The sequence below is a fragment of the Cucurbita pepo genome, chromosome LG07 (genome assembly GCF_002806865.2).
Source record: "Cucurbita pepo subsp. pepo cultivar mu-cu-16 chromosome LG07, ASM280686v2, whole genome shotgun sequence".
Lineage (NCBI taxonomy): Eukaryota > Viridiplantae > Streptophyta > Magnoliopsida > Cucurbitales > Cucurbitaceae > Cucurbita > Cucurbita pepo.
In genome coordinates this window covers 2,348,332-2,362,836 of record NC_036644.1, presented here as the reverse complement: position 1 = coordinate 2,362,836, position 14,505 = coordinate 2,348,332, and the positions used below count along the sequence as shown (strand labels likewise).

The following is a 14,505-nucleotide window of genomic DNA, read 5'->3' as shown; positions in this document are numbered from 1 at the left end:
ATTTTATTTTATTTTATTTTTTATTCCTTACTTTAAATATTTTTATTATTTTGTTGAATAAATTAAAATAATTTTGGCTCCTTTAAATCATTACATAAATGGAGATACCAACTCTCGAGATGGAAGAGATATCTCACCGATTAAAAACTAAAGAATTATAAATTTTCGGTAAGCTACAATTAGCGTTTTCAGGTCATTTTAACCCAAGAAAAGGGTTTAAACACATCTTGATCAAGTTTTTGATGGATGTGTAGCAGTGCGTTAATAGGTTTCGATTAGGGTGGAAATCACCCGATAATCTCTAATTTGACTCAACGAAGGGTTCAAACACATTCCGATCAAGTTTTGGATTGATGTGTAGAGTATTTTGATAGGTCTTGATTAACGTTGAAATCACCGGATAATCTCTGGTTAGCGTTTTCAGGCCATTTTGGCCCAATGAAGGGTCTAAATGCATCTTGGTCAAGTTTTGGATTGATGTATAGCAGTGTGCTTTGATAGGTCTCAATTAGGGTTAGAATCACCCGATAAACTCCAATTGAGTGCTTTCAAGCCATTTTGACCCAACGAAAGGTTCAAATACATCTTGATCGAGTTTTGAATTAATACATGGAATCGTGTGGGTCGTGTTGTTGAAAATAAAAAATAATGAAATAAACGCTATAATACATTGTCTAACTTATTGCTAGCATAAAGAAAGGTATCGATACTTTATCTCACAAACCGAAACATGTTTTTATTTTATGAAATATATATAAAAAAAAAAAAAACTATTTTTATGATAATTCTATTTTTGAAATTCATATTTGTTAAATAAATTAAAAAAAAAACTTATAAACTCAATTTAAATAATCTTAATTGTTCTTTTATAAAATAAAAAATTAATTAATTTAAATTTTTAATATTACGTAATATATATATATAATATTAATTAATTAAAAGCTATGAGCTTAGGGAATTGAGTTGGATAACATCGAGTTTAGATGAGCGTGTTGTAGTTAGTGATGATTCATGAATAAAGACAAACTACATAATAATATTTAAAATAATGCACTTTGGTTCCAGCCAGGCGCCAGCTTTGCAAATTTGGTATTCTTGGAATGCGACTTGTCCATAGCAAAGGCGGCTAATGGTTTTTTTTTTTTTTTTTACTAAATTAATAAAAATATCCATTAACGTTTTAATTAATAAATAAAAATAAAACTTTGAAAAAGAAAAATATAAAAAAAAATGTAATTTTGAAGGAAAACTATTATTACTTTCTTTTAAAAATATTTTGAATTTTTTTAGCAGTATTTAAAAAATATATTTTAGTTTTTAACTTTAAAAAATGTAATTAATACTCGACCTTTTTTTTTTTTAAATATACTTACATTAATAATGTTTAAAAAATATTTATAAATTTTTAAAATAGCATTATAAAAAATAAATTCAATCATAAATAAAAATGACATCTTATAGATTACTTCTAAACTTTTTAATTTTAAAGTTGATGAATATTTTTTTAAACGTGGTTAAATAATTTTTTTCAATTTTTAAAAAAAAATTAAAAGTGTTTAAGATATTAATAAATTTTTTGAAATGTTGATGTATTTTTATTAATTTATTCTTTTATAAAATTTAAAATATGTATAAATATTTTTGTTTAATTTTATGTTTAATAAAATTCTTCAACTTTTTAATTAAATAGTCTATTAACTTTTGGAAATATTTAAAAAATTACAAATCTATCCAACATAAAATTAAATATCTAATATTTTATTAGATTTTTTTTAGTTTTAAAAATAGTGAATATATTAAAAAATTATTAGACATAATTAAAAGTTAAAAGAAAAAACCTATTAATATGTTTGAAAGACTGCGATTTAATATATTTTTTCAATTAAAAATATTAGAATTATAATTTTAGTATGTATTCCTAAATTATATTAAAAATATATATAAATTTATCATTAACCCATGGTCTTGCAAAAAATAATAATAATAATAATATAATAAAAAAATACCTCGATAATTACTCTTATTCGATGACAAATTTATTGAATTTCAATTCTCGAGCAAGTTGCATACTTTTGTAAATAATTAACCATACATGACGTTGTAGCTACCACAGAGGTATCCAACAAGTAAAACGATCTTCCATCACCTCGTTAAACCAAATTAATGAGATTGTTGATCGATAATTAGTCTTATTCGATAAGAAATTCATTAAATTTCAATTATCGAGCTAGTTGCAAACTTCTGTGAACAGAAATATTTCAATAATTAACAATATATGACGTTGTAGCTACCACAAACGTCCCAACATATGAAACGATATTTCGTAGTCATATTGAAATAAATAGATGCAATCCAGAGAGGCACGACAACCTAAACATTTTGGTCCAGTTTAACCTAACATTCAAATTTATATTCAGGTTGAATAATTAATTAAAAAAATAATAAGAACAAAATTAGGTTTTGTTTTGTTGCCAAGTTAAGTAGGGAAAAGGAATATTAGAAGTATTAGCTGAATAAAACAAGAAGGAAAAATTAGGGAATCCAATCCAATTAGGGATAGTGATGATTAATAGTTGGTGTTGGTGGTTGCAATATATATATATATATATATTTTTTAATTTATTAATTAAAAAGTTGGCAATGCTCGCACGAGATATATACGACTCTAGAAACCAAGCTGTGGGACTTCAGTGAGTAATCTCGAACCAGCTTCTTTATGAACTAGCTTAATGTGACGTGCATGGACGCTTTAGGTATTCAGTAAATTGCCCCACTAATAGGTTAGTAATGCAATCCCGTACATATGATGAGGAAACCTATCATTTAAAATCGTAACAAAGCTTTGGAAGTCAAGATGGGACAGTAGTATGCATTAAATTTTGTTCAGTAATTTATAGGTAGTTTATTTCATTTTCCTAGGTAACGTACCATATTTACAAATTCTAAACAATTTTAGATGAGGTATATGTAAGACATCTATGACCTACGGCATCAGGTGAGATCTTAGCTCTCGAACAATTAAAGCCACTAATTTGTTCGGTCACATTGTGCAAAGACCTCAAACTGTGAGTGAGCATGGGTTCATTTCAGTTCAATGGTGCATACGTGGATTTCATGGTTTAGCTGATGATGCAACGTGAAAAAGGATGAAGACGACGAAGAAAGAGTAAAATATATATATATATATATATTTATAAAANTAAAACAAACTATAAAATTAGCTGTTTTTATGGATAAAAATATGGAATTCAGGATTTTTTTTTAAAAAAAATGTGAAGATATTATTGAAGTTTTTTTTTAAAAAGTATTTTTTAAATAAATTATAAAAATTTAATCAATATTTTTATTAATTAAGTGAAAATGCCTAATAAATTTAGAAAGTGAATAATGAAACAACAGACGTTGGAGCTAATCCTCATCTAATTGAGTCATTGTGCGCCACAGCTGTAAATTATAGGAAATGACAATATATATATATATTTACCATATGGTGTTCTTTTAATTTAATTTAATTTTTTATAAATTAGTAAAAATCTGAAATTAAAATAAAAATTATTTGAAGAATAATAATGGGTCCAATATTTAACAATAATTTTAAATCATGACACAGACAATTTCTCACATTTAATTCAAAGAAATTATCCAATTTCCATTCCGTATTTACTCTAGAAATTAGGACTTATAACATTTTTAAATTATGCCTAATAAATACTATTAATTATAAAATTTATTATAATTTATGTCTAATAAATGTTATTAATTATTAAATTTATTATAAACACTACTTCTATTTCTATTTTTAAGTTTTTTCTTTGTTATTTATATATATATATATTATAAAATTTTCATGTTGTAAAATTTCTAAAATGTCTATTTTGTCATCAACTATGGAAGGGATAGTATAAGGATATTTTTGTCATTTTAATATATTGATTTCAAATATTTAACTCAAAATAATGGTAAAATAAGTTCACATACCAAATTTAAAATAATAATTTTCTTAACTTGAAAATATAATTTTAAAATTAATATGAAAATTGAAAAGGCGCGGGAGGGAGACTGCAACAAGATCGGTGGACCTCAGTTACTCGTCTTCACGAAGATTTGATCTGCCAGGTATCGGTTCCGTCTTTAATTCGCTCTCTCTTTTGTTCCGATTTAAGAAGAACGCCGTGAAGATTTTAGTCTGTTGTTGCTGAGAAATTTTGGGCGTTTCTGTGTAGTTGAAAGGGAATTTGGTTTTTGCGAGATATGGAACGATCGCTTGATGCATCGAAGTCGGATTTCAACATGAGTTTGAAGGAGAGAGATGCTTTTCTTTGTCAAATTATATCAGGTTTTTTTTTGTAGGTGTTGACATTGTTGCATTTCACTCGATCGATATTTTTGTTATGTTGCCGAAATGATGAACAACGAGTTGCAAGATTTCAAACAATTTTTAGCTCTCTCTCTGCTAAAACCACCGATCTATCTGTATGTGATCCAATATCTTTTAAATTCTTCAATGTTTTCTTTTTGAACTTTGTAGTTGTAGCTTTCAAATAGTTTCGGGATGTTTCTTCAAGAAGTTCATTAGGTTTTGACATTGTTGCATTTCCTCGATCGATATTTTTGTTATGTTGCCGAAATGACTAACAACGAGTTGCAAGATTTCAAACAATTTTTAGCCCTCTCTCTGCTAAAACCACCGATCTATATGTATGTGATCCAGTATCTTTTAAATTCTTCAATGTTTTCTTTTTGAACTTTGTAGTTGTAGCTTTCAAATAGTTTCAGGATGTTTCTTCAGGAAGTTCATTATAGGTTGGAAAATCTAACGAAAGAACATGAAATTCCAAGACCTAGAGTTGCGAGATGCAGAGATTACGAGAAACGCTAGCATCCGAAAGGAGCTCTGAAAATCTTCCTGGCATAATCGTGCAGAGATTGAAAATCTTCTTGCTAATATGGAAGAACTTCAATCTTCGAATAATGAAAAGGATTGCACAAAAAGCAGGCTTAGAAAGTAAGTTGGAAAAGATTGAGGTTGATTCTAGAAAAATTAAACGATGAAATTGGTAGAATCTTTCATGAGTTGGAAGTCTCAAGAAAGCATACTGGCGCATCGGTGTTAAACCGATGCACATCTGGCTAGAAAACCTATGGATTAGGAGTGAAGGAAAAAGAAAAGGCATCTTCTGCACAAGCACCTCGTGGCAATGGAGATTCTGGAAAGGTAAGAATTTCTTGTCTTGTTGCTTCAGCTATTACTCCTAGGCTCTGTTGTTCTCTTTATCTAAGTTTGAAGTTCTGTGTGCATATGATCCATTTATCAACTATAGCTATCCATTTCCAATTTCATTTTTTAGGAATGAGATGCTCATATTGCTCCAGTACAATTGTAATCTATATGAAACATGGGTCCTGAAAGAGAAACCTAGCACAAACCAGAACTGAAGTTTACTACATATTGTCATGGCTTTCCCTCACGGTTTTAAAACGCATCTATTAGTGAGAGGTTTGCATATCCTTATAAGGAATGTTTCGTTCTCCTCTTCAATCGATGTGGGATATCACAATCCACCCTCTTGAGGGCCTAGCGTCCTCGCTGGGACTCTACCCGGTGTTTGACTCTGATACCATTTGTAACTGCTCAAGCCCACCCTTATAAGGAATGATTCGTTCCCCTCTCCAAACGAATAGCGAAGAGATTGAGAGATTTTTGTCTAAATGAATATGCCTTTTTACCTCATGCCTGTGATCTCTCAATAATGTCAAATTTGTGAGCAATTAAGATAGACTGACTTAATCTGATATCACAATGAAAGAATATTGTGAATGGACAATCCTTCTAGGCTGGTTAGATGTAGTGATCGTGTATTCTTCTTCCTCCGGCTCTTCATTTGATATGATATTGTCCACTTTAACCATAATCTTTTGTGACTTTACTTTTGGTTTACCCAAAAGGCCTCGTACCGATGGAGATGTATTCCTTATTTATAAACCCACGATCAACCCCTTAATTAGCTGATGTGGGACTCCTCTCCTAACAATTCTCAACAATAACATGTTTCGTTTTTTGGTTATTAGGAGGACGGGAGCTTAAAACAGAAGAAAGACGTCGAAAGTGAATCAAAGACCCCTTTCAAATCTCTCAAATTAAGGAGCAGTATGCATGTGTAAGTTAGTACTCTCACAACATATTTGTGGAATTATTGAGAAGGTAGCAATTAAGAGGAACATACTGCAGGGAACAACGCAAAGCCAAAGCATCACAGCCTAATAATAATAGGGTCTCCATATTGATGGAAACCATTTAGAGTGGAAGTAAGGCTGATAAGATATCAAAACCAACAACACCACCAGCAACGCCGCCGCACCCCAAGGTGAGGCAGCGGTGCCTTCTGCGACGTATACCGGCTCGAGCTTTGTTCTCGGAGTGATGATTACAAGACGACCATATCTAACAATCGAGTTTCCAACAAACACAAACACTAGAGGTAATAACAAGAAAAAGATCTTGAAATTGACCTTTGTTCTTTTCACCTGGGATCTGTAGCTTGAATATGATGACACAGATAGCAAAATGACCAAGATTCCAAGAACAGCAAGCAGAGGCCTTGGCGGAGGAGCTATGGAGGCCAAGGCCTGCTCTGCCCATCCTTGTTTCCATGATGGGCCTCTCCTCTCTCTTATCAACCAACCCATTGTTCTTCTCTCTGTCGTTTGAGCTTGGGGAGTTCAGAAGAATAGTGGTCGTATATATATAGAAAGAGAGAGAGATGAAGACTGTTTGTTAATTTGCTTTGGCATAAATTCTGTGGGGCCAATTGGTTCTTTCTCCAATTCACCTGTTTCTGATTCGACTTCACCGAATTGGCATCGGTGCCAATTCCTTCGTAGTTTTCAATCATTTATCCTCTTATTTTTTTCCATCTGGAAAGGCCTTTATATTTTTTTTCTTTGGGTTTTGCTCAGAGAGTATGTTCTTAAATTTTGCATTTAAATCAATATATATATATATATATATTTATTTATTTATTTATTTAGTTTTTCATGTTGATAGGTTTTGGACAGATTCATGCTGATATATATATTTAAGAGGTAGGTTTTGAATGTTTATGAACTAAAGGTAACAAAGCGAGTTGAGCCAAAATGAGATTTGATCCTTGTGGTAAATTTTCATTGACGTAAACATATTTCATATGTTCATAAATTCAATATCAACCTGAGAAATCAATCGATATTTTGATTATATCCAATGAAAGAACCATTAAAATATAACAAAAATATGAATAATCATAAATTTAAATTTATTTTAAAAAACTAAAATAATTATTTGTTAATCTAAATTTTTTGAATGAATTTTTTATATTTTTCCATGAATAAATGAAATGCAAGAGGGAAACACCGATGATGTATTGGGCCGGGCTCAAATAAAATGGGCCATTTGCTCACGATAGCCCAACTGTTCGATGGCCCAAATTTCGAGAGGCTAAAAAGAGCATCGTGAGTCAGGTGCGGTGTTGCAAGAAGGGAATAATTTGCGGTCAATATTTTATTATACCAACAACATGCACATGCACATTTCTTTTTGGTTCATAGAAATTTCATGATTAAACGTGTTTACTTAAAACAAAGTACGGTTGAAAGACTTGTGTTTGTTTGTAGGGATAGTTTTCACTTTTAAAAGTGATGAGATGGTAACGTAAATCATGTTGTTAGAGAATGTCAAGATCATCAAGTACCTAATCCGACTCTTAAATATGGTTTGTTACGTACTTCTTCTAAAGAAAAGCGATACGTGTCATACTTAGGTCAAACGAGATTGAAAGTATAGTTGGTGGTACAACTTCCTATTCTATGTTTAGCTTTTTTTTCCTTTTTTGTTCTGATTTCCGTCTATTTCCTTTTTTTTAATAAATAAAATAAAAATTCAAAATTTTGCCTTTAAAAAATTGTTATATTTTCTAAATCGAGGCTTTATTGTCCCAATAACAAGAACTTATCTCTTATTATTGTCTATTTTTCAAAGACATAAAATATAATTAAATACTTAAAACAGTAAAAAATTAAATTAGATAACTCTTCTATAATTTTATACATTTAACCTAAACATTTTTTTCATAAACAACATAAACTTTAAATTTTTTTTTTATGTAAAAATGGTAAAATTCAATTTTTTTTTATAAAAATTAGCCAATTAAAAATTTTAAAAAAGTTATTATTTTATATATTTTGTAAATTTATCTATTTGCAAATAATGTTAGACCATTATTATATATTTTTGTGAGGTCGAAGAATATGTTGGGACTCAGGCTTATTGGATGATGAAAGTTCCACATCGGCTAATTTAGGGAATGATCAAGGGTTTATAAGTGAGAAATACTAACTCCATTGATGTGAGGCCTCGTGTTCGTCTAAACATGGTATCAGAGCCATGCCCTAAACTTAGTCGTGCCAATAGATTGGTAAATCCTCAAATATCGANGGTCAATATTTTATTATACCAACAACATGCACATGCACATTTCTTTTTGGTTCATAGAAATTTCATGATTAAACGTGTTTACTTAAAACAAAGTACGGTTGAAAGACTTGTGTTTGTTTGTAGGGATAGTTTTCACTTTTAAAAGTGATGAGATGGTAACGTAAATCATGTTGTTAGAGAATGTCAAGATCATCAAGTACCTAATCCGACTCTTAAATATGGTTTGTTACGTACTTCTTCTAAAGAAAAGCGATACGTGTCATACTTAGGTCAAACGAGATTGAAAGTATAGTTGGTGGTACAACTTCCTATTCTATGTTTAGCTTTTTTTTCCTTTTTTGTTCTGATTTCCGTCTATTTCCTTTTTTTTAATAAATAAAATAAAAATTCAAAATTTTGCCTTTAAAAAATTGTTATATTTTCTAAATCGAGGCTTTATTGTCCCAATAACAAGAACTTATCTCTTATTATTGTCTATTTTTCAAAGACATAAAATATAATTAAATACTTAAAACAGTAAAAAATTAAATTAGATAACTCTTCTATAATTTTATACATTTAACCTAAACATTTTTCATAAACAACATAAACTTTAAATTTTTTTTTATATAAAAATGGTAAAATTCAATTTTTTTTTATTTTTAATTTTAGCCAATTAAAAATTTTAAAAGTTATTATTTTATATATTTTGTAAATTTATCTAATTGCAAATAATGTTCGACCATTATTATATATTTTTGTGAGGTCGAATAATATGTTGGGACTCAGGCTTGTTCGATGATGAAAGTCCCACATCGGCTAATTTAGGGAATGATCATGGGTTTATAAGTGAGAAATACTAACTCCATTGATGTGAGGCCTCGTGTTCGTCTAAACATGGTATCAGAGCCATGCCCTAAACTTAGTCGTGCCAATAGATTGGTAAATCCTCAAATATCGAACAAAGAACTCCAAAAAGAAAAGGAGCCAATCCTCCTCGAAGGTAGTAAAAAATGACTAAAACTCCAAAGGAGTCGAACCTCGATTAAAGGGAGGCACACTTTGTTCGAGGGGAGGTGTTGGATGATGAAAGTTCCACATCGGCTAATTTAGGANCTCTTCTATAATTTTATACATTTAACCTAAACATTTTTCATAAACAACATAAACTTTAAATTTTTTTTTATATAAAAATGGTAAAATTCAATTTTTTTTTATTTTTAATTTTAGCCAATTAAAAATTTTAAAAGTTATTATTTTATATATTTTGTAAATTTATCTAATTGCAAATAATGTTCGACCATTATTATATATTTTTGTGAGGTCGAATAATATGTTGGGACTCAGGCTTGTTCGATGATGAAAGTCCCACATCGGCTAATTTAGGGAATNGCTTACCTGCCCTTATTTGATACTCCAATAATTATTATTGTCGGGATGGAGATGGTTTTTTAAAATAGAAGACTGGGCGTATACATGAATTCGTATACATGAATTAAGTTAGCCAAGTTAAAATTATAAGCAGCAACCGTGTATACTATTATGTTTCAGTGTGTCCTGTAACGCTATCATGTTTTAGTGTGTCCTGTAANGTGGACAATATCATACCATCGTGGAGAGTCGTGTTCAGTAGGTCTTTAAAATGGCGATTCATATTGGATCAAATGAATAAATAGGTCAAAGTTTGACTTNTCTATTATGTTTCAGTGTGTCCTGTAACGCTATCATGTTTTAGTGTATTCTGTAACGTTATTATATTTAAGTACAGTTTCAGTGTATTTTGTAATGTTATTATGTTTCCGTGTATTCTGTAACGCTACTATATTTCAGTGTATTCTAATTCTGTAACACTATTATATTTGAGTGTATTTCTCCCAAATCTTCTGATCTTTCCAATACGACACGAGTAGGTCGTTAAAATGGCGATTCATATGGGATCAAATGAATAAATAGGTCAAAGTTTGACTTTTAGAGACCAAGGTTAGACCTAAGCATGGCCTTTGGGCTTGTTCGGGCCCGTTGACGGAGAGAAGAGGCTTAAACCCTAGAGGGGCATCCTGAATCTCTATACGGATGACACGTGTCACATCCCACATTCTTTGCCAAAATCCTTTCCTATTCTGGTTTTGTGAAACCCAGTAGTCTTCTTCAACCAAACACTCACACGCTCTCCTTTCCTCAATTTCTTCCTTCTATAAAATCCTCACAATCTCCTCCTTCTTCTTCCTTTCTTCTTCAACCTTCCATGGAATTTTCCTTGCCCTAAACCTCCCAACTCCGCTCCCATGGCGGCCACTCCTCATTGCGCCTCTCTCGATTTCGCCTTCGCTCCTAAAGAACACGAAGTCGCTCAAATCCTCCTCGAATTCTCGAAGAAATCCGTCGTTTATCTCGGATTTATCCCCGTCTGGACTCTCCGACGCAAGAGATCCGCCTTAGTTTCCCCGCCGGAATCCTCCGCTTCCGTCCCTTCGCCGCCGTCCAAGAAGGTCAAGGAGTCCAGCCCTACCTCTCCTCTCGTCCTCAACTCCTTGCCGTTGTCGCGTAGTGAATCCGATGAACATACCAACGCTAAACACGCCAAGAAGAAGCCGTCTCCCGATAAGGTCTCTATTGCATTACCGATTGATTACTCTTCTTTTTCATTTGATTTTCTTGTTTAGACCTAATTTTAGTGATTTATGTTCGTTGTTTGTGTTCTCTGGCTCTGATTTTGTCTGTTGAGTTCTTATCGATGTTTTTGGATCTTGGATTCAGAAATCTCAGTTTGTGGAAGCCATTGACGAATTGACCAAGCAGAATCAAGGTTTGAAAGGGGTGAGTTTATCATTTATTTTATTTGTTTTAATTTTTCTTTTTACCTTTTCTGGGCGCTGCAAAATTCGTTTGTCCTTTTCCTATATTTCCCCCCCTACTTTTCATACCCTCACAAATATTATCTTCTTCTTCTTCTCTTTATTTATTTAATTTTCCATTAAAACAGGAATTTGAAGCTATGAAGCAACATTATAATCATCTGAAAGCTATCAATTCGGAATTGAAGGCCAAAAAGCAAGNAATTTTCCTTGCCCTAAACCTCCCAACTCCGCTCCCATGGCGGCCACTCCTCATTGCGCCTCTCTCGATTTCGCCTTCGCTCCTAAAGAACACGAAGTCGCTCAAATCCTCCTCGAATTCTCGAAGAAATCCGTCGTTTATCTCGGATTTATCCCCGTCTGGACTCTCCGACGCAAGAGATCCGCCTTAGTTTCCCCGCCGGAATCCTCCGCTTCCGTCCCTTCGCCGCCGTCCAAGAAGGTCAAGGAGTCCAGCCCTACCTCTCCTCTCGTCCTCAACTCCTTGCCGTTGTCGCGTAGTGAATCCGATGAACATACCAACGCTAAACACGCCAAGAAGAAGCCGTCTCCCGATAAGGTCTCTATTGCATTACCGATTGATTACTCTTCTTTTTCATTTGATTTTCTTGTTTAGACCTAATTTTAGTGATTTATGTTCGTTGTTTGTGTTCTCTGGCTCTGATTTTGTCTGTTGAGTTCTTATCGATGTTTTTGGATCTTGGATTCAGAAATCTCAGTTTGTGGAAGCCATTGACGAATTGACCAAGCAGAATCAAGGTTTGAAAGGGGTGAGTTTATCATTTATTTTATTTGTTTTAATTTTTCTTTTTACCTTTTCTGGGCGCTGCAAAATTCGTTTGTCCTTTTCCTATATTTCCCCCCCTACTTTTCATACCCTCACAAATATTATCTTCTTCTTCTTCTCTTTATTTATTTAATTTTCCATTAAAACAGGAATTTGAAGCTATGAAGCAACATTATAATCATCTGAAAGCTATCAATTCGGAATTGAAGGCCAAAAAGCAAGAGGTTCTTAATTTTTTTCTACTTGGAGCTCTGCAGTCCCCAATTTCATTATCTTATTTTCTGTGGGCTCTGTTTTTGAATCAAAATCTTACTGTTCTTCATCTTGTCCAGATGATTCTGGGTTCTAACAGCTCTAAGAACGAATCAGCAATTCCAGAAATAGGAACCTCAAGTTCGGCCATGGAAGTCGTTAAGCTGCTCACAGTCGAATCCTCAACTCATCAGCCAGCTCCCATGGCGGAACAGAGTAATAATGGCAGCCAGAATTTTCAAATCCCGATTGGGGGAATTCCTTTCTACGATCCTTCTTCATTGAGCCCAATGGGGATTCCTGATTTGAACATCTCTCTTGAAGAAATCAACCAGAGGAATTATTCCAGATTCATGGCGGCTCGAGCAAGAAAGAACAGGATTCAGATCTGCAAGAACAAGAACAACGGCGTTACCAAATTGCAGACTCCTCCTAACAATCCCTGTATGTGATCACAGAGTTCTACAAATTCCACATTTTCACATTCGTTTTTGATCTTAGGATTTTGTTCATCAATTTGTTTGATTGATGATGCAGAGCGCCTATTTTGATTGTGGAATTGGGTTAGATTAATATTTTTTTTTTTGTTTGTAGATTTTTGACTTGGGTCTTACTCCAATTGTAAAGGTAGATAGAATCCTAAGAGCTGCACCATGAGCTTTTTTTTTTTTTTTNAACAATATATAAATAATAAAAAAGTAAGTTTCCTATTACTTATTTGCATGGTGTTATATATAATAATAATAATAATTATTATTATTATAGTTCTTTTAATGTGTTATTTTGTTGTTGAGAATAGTGAAAGAATTTCGTGGGTAATTAAATTAGAGAATTTTCTATATAATAATAGTAATAATAATAATGTTATTCCTGAATTTTAGGGTATTAATTATGGAAATTTTGTTGATTGGATGGATGCTACAAAATTCAGCAATTTTGGAAGCTCATAGATTTCTATACATATGTCAATAATATGTGGCTTTTTTTTAATACCTAAATGGTATTGGACATTTCTTTTGTCCGGCTCATAATACATCAAACATGCAAGACTAGCCTCGAATACGTCAAGACGGTAAAATTTGTTTAAAGAAAGGCAAGCAAAGGCCTAACACCCAACTCGATCACGTCGAGACTAGCCTCGAATACGTCAAGGCTGTAAGTTAAAATTTATTTGGGTTTGATCTTAATCAAATTCGTCCCATACAAATTCGTACACTAACAACACAAAATTAAAATTTCAAACACAATTCTTTTTAAAATTTTAATATATATATATATATATATATATATATATATATATATATATATATATATATATATATATATATAATTAATTAATTATAACTTAGTTACCAACAATATTTTTTCCTAAAAAAGAACTATAATTTTGATAAAATTCTGTCAATTGTAGCACAAGTGATTGGGTATAAATAATTAAAAAAAAAATAATAAAAAAAAAAAAGAAATTGTTTTGCAGTTAAAAAAGGGAATTTTTTATTGTTGTTGAAAGTGTTGAAAATAGAAAATTTCCAATTCAGTCAAAGATGCGGAAATGATTAATTTCAGAGCACCAAATTTGGTAATTCTATTGATTGATATTTTGCTGTAAAATATAGCAATTTTGGAAGCTCACATATTGATTATTCTATGCCTCATTTATGTATAAATGGTATCGCCTTATTTTTTATTATTATTTTTTTAATTATACTTTTTTTAATATAAATAAAATCGATTTTAATAATTAATTAATTATGTTGATGGAGAATGCCATTTTTGCCACAAGATTGATGTTTCTAAGACGTCATCTAATATTCAAATTCGATTGAATGACATGTTTTTTCGAAAGCACGTATCATTGTAAAAATACGTTATGATCGATTGTCATTCAACTATAGAGGATATTAAAAAAATTCGGTGATCCAAAAATTAGATCGATCCAACCTAACCTAACTTTTAAGTGGGCAAAGGGCACCCTCTACTGCTACTTCTAACTAAAGGCAAACGAGTTGATCATTCAGACCTTTCAATTCATAGATGTGAATCTTGAACCTATTAATGGGGATATTCCCGAAACTCATAAAGAAAAAAAGGAAGTGACAAAAAATGTTTTGAAAAAGAGTTTAACGGGGTGTGTCCGCACCACCTGAGTGGTTGAGAAAGAA

The 14,505-nt window shown here is 31.7% G+C and overlaps 1 protein-coding gene and 1 long non-coding RNA gene across 4 annotated transcripts; both read left to right on the top strand.

The window, feature by feature from the left end:
- The first annotated feature begins 3,999 nt into the window (after positions 1-3,999).
- Positions 4,000-6,916, top strand: LOC111798010. Of its 3 annotated transcripts, none has more exons than XR_002815640.1 (6): positions 4,000-4,116; positions 4,224-4,473; positions 4,546-5,215; positions 6,070-6,158; positions 6,230-6,479; positions 6,558-6,916. It is a non-coding gene; the product is annotated as an uncharacterized LOC111798010 (long non-coding RNA). The 3 variants fall into 3 exon arrangements; XR_002815641.1 differs by having other exon boundaries at positions 4,224-4,698; positions 4,771-5,215; XR_002815639.1 differs by having other exon boundaries at positions 4,224-5,215.
- A 3,684-nt stretch (positions 6,917-10,600) lies between these two features.
- On the top strand, positions 10,601-12,997 carry LOC111798295. The gene is made up of 5 exons (XM_023681356.1): positions 10,601-10,698; positions 11,507-11,863; positions 12,015-12,074; positions 12,241-12,315; positions 12,424-12,997. The coding sequence occupies exons 2-5, from the start codon at positions 11,543-11,545 to the stop codon at positions 12,793-12,795; spliced, it is 828 nt and encodes a 275-aa protein (XP_023537124.1). The 5' UTR covers positions 10,601-10,698; positions 11,507-11,542; the 3' UTR covers positions 12,796-12,997.
- The last annotated feature ends 1,508 nt before the right edge of the window (positions 12,998-14,505 follow it).